Here is a 21,902-nt window from a genome sequence, read left to right as displayed (position 1 = left end):
AATAAAATATGGTTAGCTAATAGATTATCCATGAAAGATATGAGTGAAGCATCATATGTATTAGGAATACAGATCTTTAGAGATAGGTCAAAGAAAATGCTAGGGCTCACCCAATCCACTTATATTGATACTGTAATGAGGATATTCTATATGGAGGAGTCTAAGGGAGGATATCTCCCAATGTTTCATGGTTTGACTTTATATAAATCTATGTGCCCCATGAATGACAATGAGAAAGAAACCTTGAGTCTCATCCCATATGCGTAAGCTATAGGTAATATAATATATGATATGATATTTACTCAACCTGATATTGCATTTGCAATGAGTGTTGCAAAAGTATATCAGTCGAATCTTGGTCTAATGCATTGGAAGGTCGTGTAAGCTGCATAGATAAAGTTCTCGAATATACTGTAAGTACCATGAGGTCTGCCTCACAATGTAAGGTCATGAAACTAATTAAGAAGTGCACCATATATGCTTAACATGTTCCTAGCCGAATCAGCCACCTAAAATAAGGATAGACTACTTGAGCTTAATACTAGAATCAGTGATGTAAACGTCATGTTTCATTAGTAAGGGAATGCATATGCCCATCCATACAGATGAGTGACTATATGATGATGTACTAAACAACCTCCCTCGAACTGTCCAAGTGTTTATAACTTATCGAGTGGAATATTCTGCGGTTATGGTTGTACACCATTAGTTATTTGACCCAGGACTACGTATAATCTCTACGTACTAGCATGCACTTTGATCCATTTACCAACTCCACTGAAGATCATCAGGTGACGAGATTGGATGTAGTTTCGAAATACGAAGTATCCAATGCATTGTAGTCGGTTATTTACGATTTTCCTAAGGGGGAAGATATCATATGTGATATGATGAGTTAATAATACAATGAGTCTTTAGCCAGAGCAAGACATGTACTTTAGGAAAATGTGTTTTCTTAGTTTCACTTACCATGTCACTGTTATTATTCATAGATACGTCACATCATTATCGAATTCATTTGCAACTAGAAATTATTGTAGATTCGATTGGGATATATGAGTTGAAGGGATTGTACTATACTCTAAAAATAAATTAAGGTTCTTGCAAGCACTCTCAGTGGTACATAGAAAATCATGGAGCAATGCTACTAGACGTTCTTACCATGATCCAATCGGTATAATCAGACTTGAGTTCTGACATTCTTGATTAAAAGGTTGATAAAAAAAATGAGGCTAATTAGGATATGCCTAAATAAGAATAAATGTTATTCTGAATCAAATGATGCTGCATCTTTGAACCATTGAGGGTCATACAAGTGTTGGATTATGTATTCCCGTTGAGATAGTCAAATTCCAGGAGTTGAATTTGGTGACTGTAGTTTGATTATAGTTTGATGGAGATCAAATAAAATGTTTATAAAAAAGTTTTTAAATTGATTACATGTAATGAAAGTTGTGGAAGTTATCTTAATGTTAATTAAGTGAGAATAGTGGAACTGCATGTTTTAGTGAATGAATTCACAAAACTAACAGCTGCAAAAAATTGGATTAGCGGAAAATTTTGTCTTTTGAAATATTTAATTTTTATTATGTGAACGAGATTTGTACCCTCGATATATCGGCGATGTCTGATTATCGATCGGGATTATGATAAATTCAATTATTTATTTAGTAAATTTAGAATATACTAATTAAATATCAAATTAGTAGTGACTACTAAGTGCAAAATTCTAATGGAACATTATATAAGATTCTAGAATAGATTAAGTAATCAATAGTTAATTGAATAATTACATATATGAGAATTTTTGAATAATGAAAATACAATATCCTTATTCAAGAAGAGTCCTGATTAGATCAGAAATTAAAATTTATAAATAAGGGTTATATGAAATAATATAATTTTTACTCGCAAGTTTTTGTTCACAATTTTTGTCCACCAAAAATTTGACAACACAAAAACTCTCTCACTCTCCACTCAAAAATCGGGCACCATCTTCGTAAAAGCACACGGCTACCACAATACAACGCCGCCGCCACCGCCGCTGTAGTGCCCAAAATCCGTACACGTAAATCCCATGCATTGTTTAAATTGTTAAATCATTTATTCAAATTTAAAAACGAGCTTTAGCCATGCATGACTTATTTAAAAGTATTATTTTAAATTATTTATATTTATGTGATACACGTTAAAATATTTTCTCGAGTTTCATGTTTCAGGCGATTATTCGAGGCGGGATCGAGGAAGAGACCGGCGACGATTTTTGGCAATTTTAAGCTTGGTATTTTATTTTAAGGTTAAGGATGGAACATTTTAAATAATTTATTTAGTTTTAGCATTTTAAAAGCTTGATTAATTATTTAGTGATTTTAGAGTTTAAAACTTTTAAAGATTTATTTCATGTGCACTATATTTTTAATTAAATGTTTTGTTAAAGATAGAGGTGGATTAGTCTTTTAATTAGTTGTTAATTGCTAATTAAACAATTTATTTTCCTAATTAACATCCCTAATCCCCTTCCCACTACCCAACTCACGCCACACACACACACTACACGTTTTACACACACCTATATACGTTTCACATACGTTTCACACAACACACACATACACATTTCATCTCATATCTCTTTTTAGAAGAAAATCTAGGGTTCTAAGCACCAAGTGCAGCCGCCCCTCTCCCTTATATTTTTCCAGCAAGAATTTTGTTGGTTTTCTTCAAAGAAAATCGAGCCAAGTCGTCCGGGATCGTCTCTCGCACCATCTCCGTTTCGGTATCGCAGTATCGTGAGTTTATCATCAAAAAAGCACGTATATTCTGTTATTTCTGCATCGATCTTGTCGTATTATACGTTGTGTTGATTATTATGCGTAAAAATATATGTGTGACGTAGAAGTTTGAGCAGAAAATTCATCGAATGCGTTTTGAAATATTTTTGGATCTGAAATTTCATAATTTACTGTTCTGTTGAAAACTGTGATTTTTCAGTCGGGATTTGGAGAATACTTTCAATACAAAAAATGTAGAACTTTTTGATACCTTCGATTTGGTATAAAATTCAAATTATTTGGATAAAAATTGAGTGAGTTATGATGTTTTTCGTGGGACTGCTCAAACTGCATTTTCAGAAAATATTGATGTTGAGGCGTTCTTGAAGTGTATATGTTGCAGGCTTCGTTGGGGATCGACGGGTGATCGTTACTGCGTATAGGTATATTGGTAATGATGTTAGGAGTATTTTTGATGTTTCGTTTCATGTCAATAGGCAATTGATTTAATTAGAAGTCGTAGGAAACGATTTGATGTCAATTGCCGTATTTTTGTGTCGTAGGGTGAACGTCGTTGCTTTGGGGCGTTTGTACGAGTTGGGTCAATGTTTTGGCATCCTAGGATGGTCTCGTGGTGTCGGTTCATAGTCCGTATAATCGAGTCTAGAATTATGAACTTTTCGTGTACAGAATTTTCGTGAGTTTCAGAGTTGCGCACGTACACGGACCCAGGCACGGGGTCCGTGCCTTTGATTTCTTCTTGGTGCCATTTTTGCGTGCCGACACGGACCCCCACACGGACCACGGCACAAGGCCCGTGCCTTTGTTTCTTCTCGGTGTCAAAATTTGCGAAGCTACCCGGACCCCTACACGGACCATAGCACGGGGTCCGTGTCCCTCCTTCTTTTCGATAGGTCCTTTAGCGAACCTACACGGACCCGTAGCCGGACCTGGGCACGGGGTCCGTGTACCACCTGTTTTGGGAAAAATGTAATGTTTATTTTGAGGTTTGATGTCATGGTGTAGTGCAACGATTTACAAAGTCGAGTCATGGGAATTTTAGAATGTCTTAAGGAATTGAATGAACACGAAAGTAAGCATGACCAATACGTCTAAGCTATGCAAGTTAAGTATGTAAATTCATGTTAGTATGTGCAGCAACGGCCCCGATCAAAGTCCAACTAATCCCTCAAAGCCAAGTAAGTATGTTTGACATGCTAGAAAATATTTTAAGTTTTTGAGCTATGCTAAATGTCTTGTGACCAAATTACGTTTAGGATTGGAAAGCATTAAATTATGAACGGGGACCAATCCGCCCGTTAAATTATGAACGGGTTTAGATCGAGATTGGAAAGCGTTAAATTATGAACGTGGACCAATCAGCCCATTAAATTATGAACGGGGATCTCATGTATGTGGCAGTGGATACGTCCCTGTCATCCCAGTACTGTGGTTAGTCTGATCAGACGGTTCTGTTATGGGTCACTTGCTTTGAAACATATCTCTATGAAAAATGATGAATTTATGTATGTTCAAGTATGCAAGCATGTTAAGAAAGTTTATGTCGACAGCACGTCTAATTATGTACGTACGTATGTTCAAGTTCATTTTGCAAGTTCAAGTTTCAAGTATGTATGTCCTATTTTAAAGTTGCATGTTATTTTATTATGTATTACTTGCTATTCCAGTTTATACGTGTTGAGTCTTTAGACTCACTAGACTTGATCGATGCAGGTGAGGATGTCTATGAGGAGACAGGAGGTGGCGACCAAGGAGCAGGCTTGGACTGAGCGCGAGGCTAAACCCGAGGACCGCCCACGTCATTTTTAATGTTTTTATGCAAGTTTAAATTTACTCTGATTTTGTGTTTTTGATGCGAGATGTTATGAACAAGCTTTTCTTTTAACAAAATTTTATTGGTGATGGATGATTCCAAAGATATTTTTATGAACGATGAGTTGACGACCGTATGGATGTTTATATTTAAGAAAATTTTTAATTCTTCCGCAACTTTTAAATAGTAAAAGTACGGTGCGTCACAGCCGCTTCACTGGATTTTTGAAATTTCAGCGATCCAATCTCGACGCAAATTTCGTTTGAATTTATAGCACAATCCACACAAGGAAAAAGGTTTCTGATTGTGAACCCGATTAGGAGACCAAAAAAAGTTCGTAGAGATTTACAAGAAAAACTATTATCACCTAAACATCAGGAGCCAACATTAAATATGCAAAGATAAATCAGATAAACACTCTATGAATCGTTTAAATCATATGATGCCCAAAGGAATTGATTGTCAAAGCACAAAAATGTTAAACCTATGCTGCTCCTTGGGTCAAGAAACGGTACACCAACAGTTTGAAGGTACTTTTTGTTAAGGATGACAAAACTCAAGACAAAGTGGGGAAATGATAAATGGATGTCTTAGATTTTGCTGATGATAAAAAGATCAGTGGAGGAGATTGAAGAATGAAATCAATAACTGATCATCAATATTACCTTCTTGTTGGAATTAAGTTTTGATTTTTCCATCCAATATTATGATCATCTTTGGTTGACTCTTTCATCCTACATTTGTTCTTTTTTTATTTGATTTGAATTTATTCTGCGATTTCTGGATTTTAACAGCTCTAGTAGCATGTCTAGTGGATATTGCCTTCATGATCAAGCCACGCCAATCCTATCATATTCCTATCATTTTAAATCCCACATAAACGTTTTGTAATTCCACTCTCGTTAAAGAAAACTAATTTACCTCCGATTCAAATAAGAAAAACAAAAATCTAAAATGGAACATTTCATCTAACCTATCAGAGTGCTTATAAATCTGAAGCAACTCTTCAGCAGATGACCTTGTACCTCTCACAACGTCGATTGCTCCAGTGGCCATAATTCCTGAGGACAAGTTACCAAATTAACGTGAGATCATGCAGTAACTTGTAAGAACCAAAAAATAGATATTCAATAAGCTTAATTGTATTGCACAAAAAAGATTATGCTTTGCAAAAGCAAGCATGTAAAAGATCATCGAAATATCAAGAAAGTTCATTAATGTTCCACTATAAAGTACTAATCGTAGTCAAGTAATATATTAAGAAATGAGATGGAACACAAGATGAAACTTAGAAAATGATTCTAGAACCCTTCACTACATCCAAAGTTTGACTAAATTTGGCATTGAGATAGACGTCTTACGTCAGTTCATTCTTTCAAGTTGGAATCAAAGTTAACTTTTCTTTAGTTCCAGTTACCACCCGCAATCAGATGCGCAAACGGAGGACGCCAACAAAGTTCTTGAAATTTACTTGCGAAGTTTTACTGAAGAGAACCCTAAGAAGTGTCTTGAGTAGTTATTTTGGGCGAAATATTGCTACAACACACGTTTCCACTCTTTGTCACGCATTCCCATTTAGAGTTGTCTACGGATGTCCTTGTTAGAGTAGGTGTCTAGTGAGCCAACTTATCTATTAAGCTTTATCAACTCTTCTGTAAAAACAATATTTGTTTTGATAATATTTTATAGTTTTATCTAATTATGATATTTATTTTATCTGTTTATAAATGCAAGCTGCATAGATATATCCCTTGAATATACTAAAGGTACGATGAGGACTATCTCGCAATATAAAATCATAAAACTCATTAGGAAGTGTATCATATATTTTAAACAGGTTCCTAGTTAAATCGACCTCCTAAAATAAGGATAAATGTCGCTTGAGCTGGAGAATAAAATTTGTGATGTAAATGTAATGTTTCATTGGTAAGGACATGGAAATATCCATTCATACAGATGCATGATCATTTGGTGATGTATTACACAACCACCCTCCTTCGGACTGTTCAAATGGTTATTACTTATCTAGTGGAATAGTCTGCGGTCCATGGTTGTAGACCATTAGTCATTTAATCCGGGACAACGTAAATGCTCTATATACTAACATACACTTTGATCCGTTTATAGACTCCATTGAGGTTCATCAGGTGAGAGGTTGGGTATAATTTCGAAATACGTAAAAGCAAATACATTGTAGTCGGGGATTCACCATTTGCCTACGGGCGAAGATATCTTATGTGATCTAATAAGTTAATAGTGCAAGGAATCTGCGGTCAGAGTAAGACATGTGCATTTTGGAAAAGTGTTTCCTCTGTTGAACATATCATATCACAGTTATTACTCAAAAATACATTACATTGTTATCAAATTCAAATGCAACTCGTGATATATCATTAGTTGCGGATTCGATAGAGATATATGAGTTGAAGAAACCGTACTGTATGATAACCATAACTTAAGGTTCTTGCCGGCACTATCCATGATACCTAGGAGATCATGAAGTGATGCTACTAGACACTTTTATCATAATCTGATGGGTGTAATCAGACTTGAGTTCTGACAATCTTGATCGAGGGGTTGATGAAAAGAATGAGACAAATTAAGGTAAGCTCGAATAAGAATAAATGTTATTTTGAATCACATAGAGATGTGAATCCACAGCTAGTTGTTTTCCTAAATCATTGACGAGTATCGGACTATGTGTTCCCGTTGAGAAAGTCAAAGTTCAAGGAGTTGAATTTGGTGACTATAGTTTGATTGATATCAAACATGATGCTTATAAAAAGTTTATAAGTTGATTCCATAGGGTGGAAGTTGTGGAACTTAGCTTTACGACTAATTAAGTGAGGAGAGTAGAACTGCTTGTTTTGGTGAAGAAGTTCTCAAAATTGGCAACTGTCAAAAATGGATCATTGAAAATTTTGATATTCGAAATTTGCAATTTTCATTATATGAACAAGATTTGTACTTTCGATACATCGGCGATGTCTGATCGTCAATCGGGTTATAATGAATTCACAATTATTTATTTAGTAAATTTAGAATCTACTAATTAAATAATAATATTAGTAGTGATAATTCTATATGTAATGATTCTCATTTAATATATTAGAGGGTCTATAATTGATTAATTTATATATATATATATATATATATATATCAAGAATTGACTTTGAGTGATATATAAACACGAAAATTTTAATTATTTAATAAAAATAAAAATCCTAATAAATTAAATTAAAGACTTCTCCCCGCAGACGTAGGACTACTGCATAAACATTTCGGGCAAGGACAGACCGAGGTTCTGGTCCATTAGCGTGGACTTTGACCGGATGAAACTTCGTGGGAGGATGCGCTTGAACTTACGGACATGTATCTATCCTTCGTGTTTGAGTACAACCACGATTCTCTAGGTGAAAGTGATGTAATTAATGCAAAATCACGATCGAGGTCACCCCATGGATTCGAAGCCCGGCAGCAAGGTTGATCCAGATAATGGTAAAGACTTGGTTTACAAGAAGCACACGCATAGGAAATACGAGGCTAAAGTTTATGATTTTTCTAATTATGTTGTTTCTTTTATTCACAGCAAGTTATCTTCTTTTCATTTTTAATGAATATTATATCATGTGAATGATGAATTAGGGATATGGTCAAATTGGATTCTCGGTGANTATATAAAGTTATCGTCGTGTTTTCTCTTTTGAGCCGAAGCAAAATGCAATCGGAGACGATAGGGAAACAAGGGAGGAAGACATTAAAAAATAAAGAAATCAAAGAGTTATACGATCAACCCATAACTGATAATCTGATCCTACACTCGAAACCACAACAGAACTAGTTTGGTATAGATTTGTTCATGCGCAGCGAACTTCATTTTTCCATGCATAATATAGACATGCGCTTGAGTTAAATATACTTGCATGCTAATGGGTTTGCCACCATTTTTGTGTTGTTAGACTGGTGCATAATGTTTAGCACACTACTAGGATGTTCGGACAGAGATTCAATCGCTGAGTCGCACGCTCAGAGCAACGCATGCTGACCCAGCGAACCAGCTGTTTTTCTTATAGCTCATGCCGAGTTAGGGATAGGTTGATTTCTCCTAGGTATAACCAATGTAATTGTACCAAACTATATTTACACTTGAATGAAATTTTTTTCATTAAAACAATATATTTATGACACATATATTATTAAATCTCTATAAGAAAAAGTAAGATAATTACCATACCTTGGTCCGCAATAAGCCACCTGCATGAATTATCCGCAAACAGGGCAATCTTTTCATCTGGATTTAATCCTATAATTCTTACACCTTCACAGAAATTCAAAATGTCTTGCTCTACCTGAAATTTAGGCGGAAAAATTTTCTGATTAAAGTGGTTAAGATCATAAAGAGAGAAGAGAGGAAAAACAATTCTACGAAAAAAAATTACTTTTCTAAAACTTCCATCCTAATGAAAGCATGACTTTTTCATAAATTTATGCAAGGGTTCCATATATATTCCACCATGACTTTTATTAAAATATAAAAAACAATAAATAAAATATAATAATGATATAATAAACAATAAAGCAAATGTATTTGGTTGTATTGTCCATGTTCCACCATGACTTTTTGTATCGTCCGCTGCGGGATTTAGATGCTACATTTTCTTTAAACCGTCAATTTTTTTTTATCAATTGGTGCATTTATTACTTCACTTGGTAGACCATGTCTGATGTGACCGGGTAAAAATGGGTGCAAGATGCGTGGGTATTTTCACCGGGTCGGGTTATGTAAATTATGAGGGATGAGAGCGTAGCGAGATACGTCCAAACCAAAGGTTTTTCTCCCGAGAAAAAACTTATGATGTTCTACAAACACGAAGATAACCACATGAATGAGCGTCGGGGAGGTGTCTGGTATAGCTACTCCGATGTTTAAGTCAGGCGGTGAATAAAGAGAATCAATATAGCAAGGAGAAATGCTGTATTAATGGTGTCTTTTTAGGGAGAGTAAATGGTGGGGCAGAAGATATATGAATCAATGAATCTAAATGCTAAACAAAACCTGGTATTTATAGGAAGAAAATCAATAATGACCTCGTTTATAGTGCTTACTTACTAATTATGGCAAGATGATTGCTCATATCCTGCTTTCTGACACCAACTTCTCTGACACGCCAAAATATCCCCTTCGCCTTGTCAAATCCATGTGATTCTGACACAAATGATAACAAAGATAAGATATCTCACACTTGTGCACTCGAGTGAGATTCTATTATCGAGGTAACCTGGATAGAGAACCATCACCCGAGAACTCGTTTGGAAGCCCGGCTTCCGGCAGACATGGGAGATGATGTCTCATGCAGTCACTTGCCCGACTATTATCGAACCGGCCCAAAGCTTGTTAGGACCTAACCCATGACCCGCGCGTCCCCGAGGGTATCACCACTCCCTCTTTAAATTTCCGGGCTAGAATCTTTCTCGATGTCACGATAACTCTCTTGCTCCCGGTCGCTGCTCTTATTCTCGGTCATGGAAAAATTTTGTCGTTTCATATTCTAAGATAGTAGGGCCGATGTCATGATGATGTATGCCCTAGAATCCGAACGGCCCAAAATGCTTCGAATTCCGAGAAGGTGAACAGTATGAGATGCTTCGTATTCCGAGCCTATCCTTTCATATCCCTGAACAATTATCAAGATGCATCCTGACTATCCCCTTATCTTTAGATCAACGGTTTAGATCAATTTCCTTTGCGTATATAAAACGATAGATTTCCTCCATTTTCCACTTTTACATTCTCGTTTTTCTAAGTATTCAGCTCCTTTCTCTTGACGTCGTGCATTATCCATATTCCGACGATTTCCAGTCTCCGACCAGTCGACCTTTCCTTTCAGAAATCTTGTAAGTTTTCTTTCCTCCGTCTTTTCTTTGAAAATGTCTTATTCTACTTCTTCCACTTCTGGAGCAAACGCTCGCGGTTCATCGGAGTATGAATCTATGGTGATTCACTTCGATTCGTCCCCTAGTTCAGGAAAACCAGTCCTTTCTTCTTCTTTAAAACCTAGAAAATAGAAACCCAAACCTTCCACCTCCCGACCCTTGAAGAAGGGTAAGGACAAAGGCAAAACCCGAGCTACCAGACTTTCTCACTCTGAGGTTCCTGGAGTTCCTTGGTTTTCTTCTATGATCAACACTTTGCGCTCGGGAGCCGATGAAGAACTCCGGCCTCTTGGGTCTATCCCTTCGTCTTTCCCTATTTTGATTCCCGACCCCTTTGATAGGGCCGATTACCCTCTCCCTGGTTTCACTACTTTCTTTCGAGACCAGGTTAGAAATGATCTTCGATTCCCCATTCCTTCTTTCTATATCGAGGTTGCCAAGTTCTTTGGTGTCTCCGTGAACTAACTGCATCCAAATTCCTTCCAGATTATGGCTTCTACTTATGTGCTTTTTAGGATGCACAACTTTCTTATTATTCCTCCCGGTCTTAATTATTTTTTAGTTTTTCGGCTCGAGGACAATGCTTTTTCCTTGTCTATCCGGCTAAACGCCCGCATTCTCGATGATATCCCTTCTTCCCAGAAAGGATGGAAAGGCGTTTCTTTTATATTCGCCTCCAGGCTCCTCTCTCTTGTTTGACCGGCTTTTTCCCTCATCTTCCTACACAACCCGCTCTTCCTTGGGCCTACAAATTTGAAGAGCCTTATCTTCGCAGTCAAGAATTGGTAGCAGACAGGAAATTCTCCTCCTCTTCTCTAATATCCGAATAAAATTTGATAGCAAATGGGTTCAGTGCCCGGGCAGAGGACCCTATCGACAGGGTAATCGATGTTGTAGCTATCTCGGGCGCTCAACCTGGTAATTCTCTTTCTTCTTACTTCATTTATCCCCACTTTTATATTCTGCAAATTTTAATCATGCCTCTTTATCTTGTAGATGAGACGGAAATGCAGGCTACTTTTGTGCGGAGGCGTACAGCCGAGAAAGCAGAGGAGAAGAAAAAGTCGGCTCAGAGAGTAGCTGCTGAGAAGAAAACCCTTGCCCGAGGGGTTGAGGAAGAGGAAACACAGGAAAGGCCATTACTCCAATCCACTACAGTACCTCGATCTTCTTAGGATGTAGAAGACCAAGTTCCTCTGCGGCGACGCAAGCCTAGGGCGATGGTGGCGCCAGAGGCGATTTTGGTGGCTGCCACTGGTGAGGAGGTTCCACTGGCTCGTCAGACTACCGGGTCATGCCCTCTTGTGTCTGAGTCCACTCCTTCATCTTCCAATATTCCCAGTCAGCCCACCACCGGAGCTAAACTTTTCCTTGAGGGAGCCTCGCCCACTAGGGTCCGGCTACTTAAGAACATGCTCCTTCCTGCGGAGAAGGCCTATCTGAAGGGTTCTTTTCCGACCCCAAAGCTTTTTGAAGGATCTAACTGGGTCCTTTCTGTAAGTTCTACTCTTTCCATCTTTTTTTTTGTACTAACTCCTGCTGAACATGGTGTTCAAAAGCTGATCTCAGCCTTCGAAGAGGTATCCGCGGTAGCTACAAAGGAAGGCGGTCGAGCCGGGGCCACCCAAAAACTTTACTAGCAACTTCGAGGAAAACTCTCTCGGGTTCGATCATCTCATGAAGAAATGGTCACCGACCTATGCACTGCTTTGGACATGGCCAATCAGCAACTATCAGTGGCCCAGGTAGATCTGGCTAAAACCAGAGAGGACGTGGATGCCGGTCTCGCCCGGGAGAAAACACTACAGAGGCAAATCTCTGCCTTGGAGTCAGAGAATCGTTCTTTGACCGAGAAGAATGAGAACCAACAGTACTGGGCGATTGTGCTGAGACTGTTCTGGTAGCCTCTGCGTACTCTCAAGAGATGCGGTGAACTTCCTTCCTCCAGTCTCTTGAGTTCAAAAAGGCTGTCGAGTATCGTGCTTACTCTTTATTCCGAACTGCTTTTGACAAATGCCAAGAGCAATTTGAAGAGGCCGGGCTTCTGTTGGAGGATAGGGAAAACTTTCTTGATTTTGATCGAGCCATAGCATCCCTTCCCTAAGAGGCTGAAGAAGAAAACCAGGAGGCTGGAGGACAGCCAGGTCCTAATGAAATAAATTTAGAATAGGCTTGTAATTTTTCTTTTCCAGTTCTTCTCATGTAATTTTGGCCTTAGGCCTTTCATTTAATGAAATCTTCTTTTTCACGTCTTTCTTTTTGTAGATATACTCTAAACTAGAAAACATCTCGAAATTAAATGAGAATTTAAAAATACTTCAAGTCTTGAATAATAACCGAGTTTCTTTCTCCATAGAATGTCAAACTCTCAGAAATTTTCTAAATACTGGAGTTTAATAGAATACTGGGGCCTCATGCCTCCCAGGTAAGGTACGAATCCCTGTTTTTATTGGATGACTAGGGTATAGAGCTCTGGGCCAGAATACAGGTCCCTGAACTTATTGGATAACTAGGGTACTTGCTTTGGGCCAGGGTACGTGTCCCTGGCTTTACTGGATAACCAGGGTACGGATCCTTGTGCTAGGGTACCGGTCCCTGGACTTATTGAATAACCAGGGTACGGAGCCCTGGGCGAGGGTACATGTAACGCCCCAAATTCGACGACTGTTCAATGTAATGGACTGTACAGTTGAAGAGGGCTTAAAAGATTTGATATGTAGTATTCATACCACGAAGGTGCATCTTCTTTTCGGTAGCTTATCACATAAGAACTTCAAAGTTAAGCGTGCTTAACTTGGGGCAATTCTGGGATGGGTGACCTCCTGGGAAGTTTCTTAGGGTGCGTGTGAGTGAGGACATAAGCACGCTGGAAAGACTCGTCTTTGTACAGTGAGGACAATCGTCGAATCTGGAGCGTTACAGTTGGTATCAGAGCCGACCTCTCCTAGTACGGTGTCGGTTCGGGGACGAACCAAGCGGAAGCTGGTGGGCATGTGAGGCCCGGGGCCGAAGAGGGCGGGGGGTGATCGCCGGTGCCATGAGGTTGCACGGACAATGAGCGGCTCCTGGCAGGCTTCTAGGCGGAGGGAACATGAATGAACCGATCTTACACCGAAAGGAGAGGGATTCCGAGACTGTTCAATGTAATGGACTGTACAATTGAAGAGGGCTTAAAAGATTTGATATGTACTACGCATACCACGAAGGTGCATCTTCTTTTCGGTAGCTTATCACATAAGAACTCCAAAGTGAAGCGTGCTTAACTTGGGGCAATTCTGGGATGGGTGACCTCCTGAGAAGTTTCCTAGGGTGCGTGTGAGTGAGGACATAAGCACGCTGGAAAGACTCTTCTTGCCTCTTGGTACAGTGAGGACAGTCGTCGAATCTGGGGCGTTACAGTACAGGTCCCTGGACTTATTGGATAAAAATGGTACGGAGCCCTGGGCCAGGGTATGGGCTGGAATTATTGGATAACCAGGATACGGAGCCCTGGGATAGGGTACGGTTCCCTGGACTTACTGGACCATGGTACGGAGCCCTGGGCAGGGTATGAGTCCCTTGACTTATGCTATAACTTTCTGAATAATTCTTTCATTTTATTGGATCATAGATTACCAATACAACATTTTATCAAGATTATTGTTTCTTTAAATGAAAAACATTCCAATGTCTTTTAAGAGAACGTCCTTGAGCATCTTCTAGGTAAAAAGCTCCCAAACTAACATTTCGAATGATTTTGAAGGGACCCTTCCAGCGAGCTTCTAATTTGCTCACATCCCCAGCTAGGTTTACTTTCTTCATAACCAAATCCTCAATATGAAAATCTCGTATCCGGACGTGTTTATTATATGACTTCATGACCCGGACTCGATAAGCTTACATCCGGATCATCGCTTGTTTTCTCTTTTCTTCCACCAAATCTAATTCCATTTTCCCGGTTTCATCATTGTTATCCCAGTAAGATTCTACCCGGGGAAAGTATTGCCCAATCTCTACGGGTAATACTGCCTCAGAACCATAAACAAGATTGAAAGGAGTTTCTTGAGTTTTCGTTCATGGTGTAGTCCTGTATGCCCAAAGAACTCTAGGTAGCTCTTCTACCCAGTCTTTGCCTTTTCCTTGCAGTCAAGTTTTTAAAGCACAATAATTATTTTGTCACCTCAGTCTGCCCATATGCTTGGGGGCAGGCAACTGAGGTAAAAGACTGAGTGATCTTCATTTCTTGGCACCAAGATGTTATCTTTTTTCCTTGAAACTGATTTCTGTTATCTGAGATTAATCTTCTGGAGATCTCGAATCCACATAAAATATTCTTCCATAGAAATTTCAACACTTCTTCCTCAGTAATTCTAGCCGGAGGCTCGGCCTCCACCCATTTGGAGAAGTAATCTATTGCCACTAGGAAAAATTTCTTTTGAGCTCGAGGTACTGGGAAAAGACCAACAATATTCATGCCCCATTGATCGAAAGGACAGGATGCCCAAATAGGCTTCATCGGAGTGGGCGGACTGTGCTGGAAGTTGGAATGATGGTGACATCTTTCACACGAACCACACGAGAAGAGTCTTGGCTTATGATGGGCCACCAGAATCCAGCCAACATTGCTTTTCAAGCCAATGCCATTCGCCCGAGATGCTCCCCGAAACATCCCTCATGTATTTCCTAGAGGACATACTCTACTTCTTTCTTGACTAAACATTTTAACAAAGGCCTTTGGTATGATCTCCTGTACAAAATATTATTTAAAAAAACGAACCTGGGAGCTTGTTTTCTGAACTTCCGAGCTTGGGCTTGGTCTTCAGGTAATTTATCATGAGCAATGAATTCGATCAGAGGTTTCATCCATGAATTTTCTCGGGTTGGCGGTACATCTTCATCGGTAGAGAGAACCAGCCGCGTGAAATGCAATACCTCTCAGGTGCTGACATCTGACAAGAAGGTTGATATCTTTGCTAGGGCGTCTGCTTCACCATTCTCGTCTCGAGGTATATGTTCAATGCTACAATCAACTATGGATGTTGCCTGGGTTATAATGAGTTTCAAGTATCTGAGCATCTTTTCATCGTTGATTTCGTAGACTCCTTTTATTTATTGGGTGACCAACTATGAGTCAGATTAAAGAATGGCTTGGGAGGCTCCGATCTCTCGGGCAGCTCGTATGCCAGAGAGGACAGCCTCGTATTCTACTTCATTGTTAGTGACCCAGGAATCGATTCTCAGGGCCAACTTAAATTTTTCTCCTGAGGGTGCCATCAACACCACCCCGACTCTGCATTCAGCCCGACTTGCTGCTCCATCTACGAACACTCTCCATATATTTTTTCGTCCGTTTGACTCATTTTTGAAAAAAAAATCTGACAGGGCTTGTGCCTTAATGGCAATCTGTGGCCTGTATTCAATATCGTACTCTCCAAGCTCCATTGTACACGTTAACCATCCTTCCCGAGACCTCAGGGTGAGTCATGATCCTCCCCAGAGGGTTGTTGGTGAGAACAACGATTGGATGAGGGAGAAAATAGGGCCTCAATTTCCAAGCTGTCATTACCAAAGTTACAGCTATTTTCTCTACTTCAGTGTATCTGATCTCAGCTCCTTTGAAAGCGTGACTGACATAATATACAGGCTTCTGGTTGAAATCCTCCTCATGTATAAGAACAGAACTGACAACGTACTCCGTGGTGGATAAGTAAACAAATAATTTCTCCCCGGGCTCGGGCTTTACCAAATTTGGAAGCTCTGCTAGATGATTCTTGAGATCCCTGAATGCTTGTTCGCACTTTTGATCCCAGCCAAATTTTTTAGCCTTCCGTAAGAGCTGAAAGAAAGGATAACTCCTGTGCGCAGACCGAGAGATGAATCGGGAAAGAGCGACAATTTTTCCAGTTAACTTTTGTACCTCGCAAATAGATCAAGGGGAGGGCATATTGAGTACCGACTTGATTTTTACAGGGTTCACTTCAATTCCACAATCTGTAACTAGGAAACCCAAAAACTTACCACTTTTTACGACGAAGATGCAGTTGGCCGGGTTGAGCTTAATCCCATACTATAGAAGCGTAGTAAATGTCTCTTCCAAGTCGAGAATAAAACAGGAAATCTCCCGAAACTTGGCCAGGATGTCGTCTACATAAACTTCAATGTTCCTGCATAAGTGCTTCATGAAGACCCGGTTCATTAGGCGCTGATATGTTGCTCCGACATTTTTCAATCCTAAAGGCATGACCACAAAGCCAAATGTGCCTCTAGACGTAAAAAAACTGACTTTGTCTTGATCCGCTTTGGCCAGGGGGATTTGGTGGTACCCCTGATAGACGTCCATAAAACTGAGCAACTCGAAACCAATCCACCAGCTGATCGATCCGGGGAAGAGGATAACAATCCTTAGAACAAGCTTTATTGAGATCCCTGAAATTAACGCACATTCTCCATTTCTCCGTTGTTTTGGGAACCAACACCACATTTGAGAGCCATGTAGGGAATTGCACCTCTCGAATGTGCTCGGCTTGCAATAGTTCCCGGACTTGTGCGTCAATCACCTTGTCTTTTCCGGACCAAAGTGCTTCTTTTTTTGCTTCACATGCCCGGATCCTAGGATGATGTTCAACCTATGTTCGGCCACCAGGGAGAAATCCTGACCAGGTCCGGTTGCAACCAAGCAAAAACATTAATGTTAGCTTTTAAACAGTTCAATAGACTAACTCGGGTGGATAAGTCAAGGTCTCGGGTCACCTGGATCTCTTTTTCGGGCATGATCTCTACAGTTTATTGCTCTTCTTCCGCCACAAAATGAACTTCCCTCTTCTCCACTTCCTCCTCCTCCAAGGCCCTATTCTTTCCTTTATCTTCTTGTCTCGCCTTCTTTTGATCCACCCTGACCGTCTCCCCATAGCACTTTCGGGAAGATGGTTGATCTCTCCTTACTTCTCCAACCTGATTTTCGACCTGGAATTTGATCTTCTGATGGTGAGTGGAGGCTGCGGCTTTCAATTCATTCATAGCTGGCTGACCCAAGATAATATTGTACGATGATGGGGAATCCTCAACTGCGTAGTTCCCGAGTGCCCAAGGTTAATGGAAAAATTATTTCTCCTTCCGGGTGCACAGCATGACCAGCGAAACCAAAAAAGGCTATTTCTACCGACTCCAACTGGTGTCTTTGTAAATCCATCTGCATCAGGGCTTCCTTGAATATGATGTTAACAGAGCTGCCCGAGTCTACAAAGGCTCTCATTACGTCGTAGTTAGCAACGCGGGCAGAATCAACAGAGCGTCATTATGGGGAAGGCTGACTCCTCAGAGATCATCCAGGCCAAAGATGATGGTCAGCTCACTCCTCCTTTCGCCTTCTACTTCCAAACAATCTCTCCTGCCTCGTGCCTTCCTGCCCGATTAGATCACCAACCATGGAACCACCGGAAATCACTTTTATTACCCCTAAGGCATGAGATGAGGCCTTCTTCCATTTTAGCTCCTGGTTTCTTCTTCCACTTGAGGCGCCTCACGAAGCAACGAGTGATCTAGGCCCTGGACGTTGAGTTGACCAGTGTGGCAATCGTATTCTTCTGTTTGATGGGTTGTACTCTGGTTCGGAGGGACGATTGTATTCTTTTTTCAACATTCGACACTCACTTGGGTTATGAGAACATGCCTTGTGGAGGGTGCAGAATCCCTTGTACTCGAACCTAGAAAATTTTGAATTGGGGTTCAGATCCCACAACTTATCCGAGCTACACTCCTGGACATCCTATCCTGGGCAATCTTCAAAGGCACATGATGGGAAAAATTCCCTGCATTTACCTTCTTATGAGCTCTCTCCTCGGGTCTGAACACCCAGTCACGTCTCTCTCTTTTCAAAGCATCTCGCTTCTTCTTCTAAGCTTCTTCCATGTTAATATACTTTTCTGCCCGGGCAAAAAGATCCTCAAAGTCCTCAGGCAGTTTCTTGGTTAATGAGCAAAAAAAACTCCCCCTCCCGTAGTCTTGTGTGAATGCGGTGGTTTTTGTTTCAAGGGAACAGAAGGGGACATCCAGAGCGACTCGATTGAATCTTTTGATGTATGCCCTAAAAGTTTCTTCAGGGCTCTGCTTTACCTCGAACAGGCTGAAAGTAGTTCTCTTTTACTTCTTGCTGCTACTAAAATGGTCTAGTAATAATTTCTGGAAATCCTCGAAAGATTGAATACTCTGAGGGAACTGTTCTTCAAACCATCTCTAGGCCGAGTCAACCAGAGTAGTCAAGAACACCTTGCATTTGATCCTGGCCTCATAACAGTGCAACATGACCATATTCTCGAACCAGGCGAGGTGTTCTTCTGGGTAAGAACTCCAATCATAGTCTTTTATCTTAGCCAAATTTGAAACGCCCTGGCAGAGGCTCCCTGATGATGACATCAGAAAAAGGGCATCCCTTAGCCATCACCCGACTGCTGCCCCGAGCCTCAACTTGCGCCTCCAAGACCTTCACTTTCCTCCTTAACTCTTCCAGTTCTTCCTCTATAGAGGGGGATTTAGAACCAGCACTCGACTCTCTTTCCTCCCCTCCTCCATCTTCTTCTCTGCCCCCTCGCTCCTGCTCACATTTGGGCTGGATAGAATGATGGGAAGGGGCCTTCTTTTCCATGGCCTTCTCGACGGCGTCAGATATAATCCGAGCCAATTCTTTGGATGACAAGGTAACAGTAGGCTAAGTACCAGTGAGTGGAGGACTACCTTTACCTGAGAGAGGTGAATCCCCTCCAGGAACTCGAGAGTTTTCTTGGTTTGTTCTTCTGGTGGGAGCCATATCTACGCCTTAAACTTGTTTCCCACAGACGATGTCAATGATGTGACCGGGTAATTTAACCGGGTCGGGTTATGTAAATACTGAGGATTAGAACACAGCGAGATGCGTCAAAACAAAAGGTTTTTCTCCCGAGAAAAAACTAATGTTGTCATGCAAACACGAAGATAACCACGTGAATGGCATAGCCACTCCAATGCTTAAGTCAGATGGTGAATAAAGAGAATCAATATAGCAAGGAGAAATGCTGTATTAATGGTGTCTTTTTTGGGAGAGTAAATGGTGGGGCCATAAGATATATGAAACAATGAATCTAAATGCTAAACAAAACCTGGTATTTATAGGAAGAAAATTAATGATGACCTCATTTTCAGTGCTCACTTTCTAATTATGACAAGATGGTTGCCCGTACCCTGCTTTCTGACACCAATTTCTATGACACGCCAAAATGTCCCCTTCTCCTTGTCAAATCCATGTGATTCTGACACTAATGATTACCAAGATAAGGTATCACATACTTGTGCACTCGAGTGAGGTGCTATTATCAAGGTAACTCGGATAGAGAATCATCACCTGGGAACTCGTCTGGAAGCCCGGGGATATGATGTATCGGGTAGTCACTTGCCCGGCTATTATCGAACCGACCCAAAGCATGTCAGGACCTAACCCATGACCTGGGATCGTACAGTACCCATGACCCGGTCCTCCCCGGGGGTATCAATGTCTATTAGGTTTGGGAGCATGGATCACCATCTCACATGAAAAGTATTAAAGATAAGCTTCAATGCTTCGTTTTACCAAATTGATGGCTCATACTCTTCTGCTTTGGAATAATTTGTTAATGCCTATTTTTTTCTTTTTCTTTTTATAACATGGAAACATCAGCAGCTATTATTCGATGCACACCAGGTAAACCTCAAAAATAGCGCAATAGTGTGCAAATCACGTTAGCCAAATAAACCACACTGGCTAAATCATGTCTGGCAAGCTAGCCCAAGAAGATGTTGGCAGGAGGAATAAAGCATTCGTGTGATGTTTACTATGATAAAATATCTGATATACAATATGATAATGATGCAATGATTGCCATGTTACCACCTATTTTCTAACTAATTGACACCAGTGGATGCATCTATACCAAAATTTGTGTCATATTAATTAACTTGAGATCTTAAAATCAACACTTATCAGTAATATATATCCAACCCCTTCGGTTCCATATCACATAAATATGGTATTGATCATTGATCGATCGTCAGCATGGATGCTCGAAGCACCTAGGTGGTAATAAACAAAACCCGGGTACCAAACATCGCCTAAAACATGGGGGCCTTCATCACATCTGAGGATGAGAGGCATTGCCATAATAAAATTGCCCTCTATTAAGCGTATTATATGAGTTAGAAGCCCAGCCATAGATCATTTTACTTAGTCAGCAAACTATGTGGCATGTGTCTAAGGAATTTTCAATTTACAGACTTACATTTATATAAATAAAACTTCTCTAAATTCTCTCTCGTTTCTTCCTCAATGTGGATTTTGTTTGCTAATATGGTATCAGAGAATTATGTCTGCAACTCTGATTTTCTATTAGTCTGTTTTTCATCCTTGGTGAAAGGCGGACAAGTTGCTAATAATCAAGCGAATTCGCTCCATATTTTCTTCACAATGGACATCATCTGGGGTTAATTCCTGTGTCTCATCTCCTCATAGGTTCGAATTATAACATTTGGAGTCAAGCTCCATGAGTGAAAAATCATAGATCAAACCGCGACCACCGCTTGATGATTTTCTGTATGGAGCGTAGATTTGATATATGCAATAGTATGGTAACTTCGTGGCTCTTGAATTAGGTAGCTAGAAAAATTGCAGGCAGTTCGATGTATATGCAACTGCATGAGAAGTTAGGGTTGATCTACGAGAGAGATTTCATCGAAGTAATGTGTCTCAGATGTATCAAATTAAGAAGTTGCTAAGTGGATTACACCATGATTCGATGGATATTAGCTCATATTACACAAAATTAAGGACTCTTTGGGATGAACTAAGTGACTATCAGCCGACATATGTCTATAATTGTGGTTCTACAAAGAATTGAAGAATTACCACAAGCAGGAATGTGTGATGCAGTTCCTAATGGGTTTGAATGAGTCATATGCTCAAGTCCGTGCGCAAGAGTTTATTTTGGATCCTTTGCCTATTAATGTGAAGGTGTTCTCACATGTAGTGCAAGAGGAAAGAAAAAGGCATTTACACACCAATGCATCGAAGATAAGAATGGAGAAAAAACCAGATTTGAATTCCCTAGCTGCTGCAACAGTTGTAAAGATTATAAAAATAACAAAAGTAGTAAATACGATGTAGTTGTTTGTTCTAATTGTCATTTTCCAGGTCACATAATCTCATTCTTAATGAAGCATTATATGTCCCGAAATTCTAGTTTAATCTCCTTTCGATTAGTTCCCGCCCTAAACATGTCTCATTATCAATTTCTTTTCTCTAAAATTTTTTTCAAATCCAGGATATTCACAAGGATAAAACGATTGGGATGGGTAAGATGTTGGAAATTTATGAGCTCGACAAATAT

The 21,902-nt window shown here is 40.0% G+C and overlaps 1 protein-coding gene across 1 annotated transcript in view; it reads right to left on the bottom strand.

Annotated features, from left to right (window-relative positions):
- Positions 1–21,902, bottom strand: part of LOC140960869 (long-chain-fatty-acid--[acyl-carrier-protein] ligase AEE15, chloroplastic-like) — a 77,659-nt gene that overhangs the window by 36,667 nt on the left and 19,090 nt on the right. Inside the window, exons 3-4 of the mRNA XM_073419180.1 lie at positions 8,837–8,951; positions 5,576–5,663 (exon numbers count right to left, since the gene is read on the bottom strand). Coding sequence (XP_073275281.1) covers positions 5,576–5,663; positions 8,837–8,951 — 203 coding nt within the window. The remainder of the gene's footprint in view (positions 1–5,575; positions 5,664–8,836; positions 8,952–21,902) is intronic.

Source organism: Primulina huaijiensis, chromosome 16 (assembly GCF_012295235.1).
Source record: "Primulina huaijiensis isolate GDHJ02 chromosome 16, ASM1229523v2, whole genome shotgun sequence".
NCBI lineage: Eukaryota > Viridiplantae > Streptophyta > Magnoliopsida > Lamiales > Gesneriaceae > Primulina > Primulina huaijiensis.
This window is presented reverse-complemented; position numbering and strand designations above follow the sequence as displayed.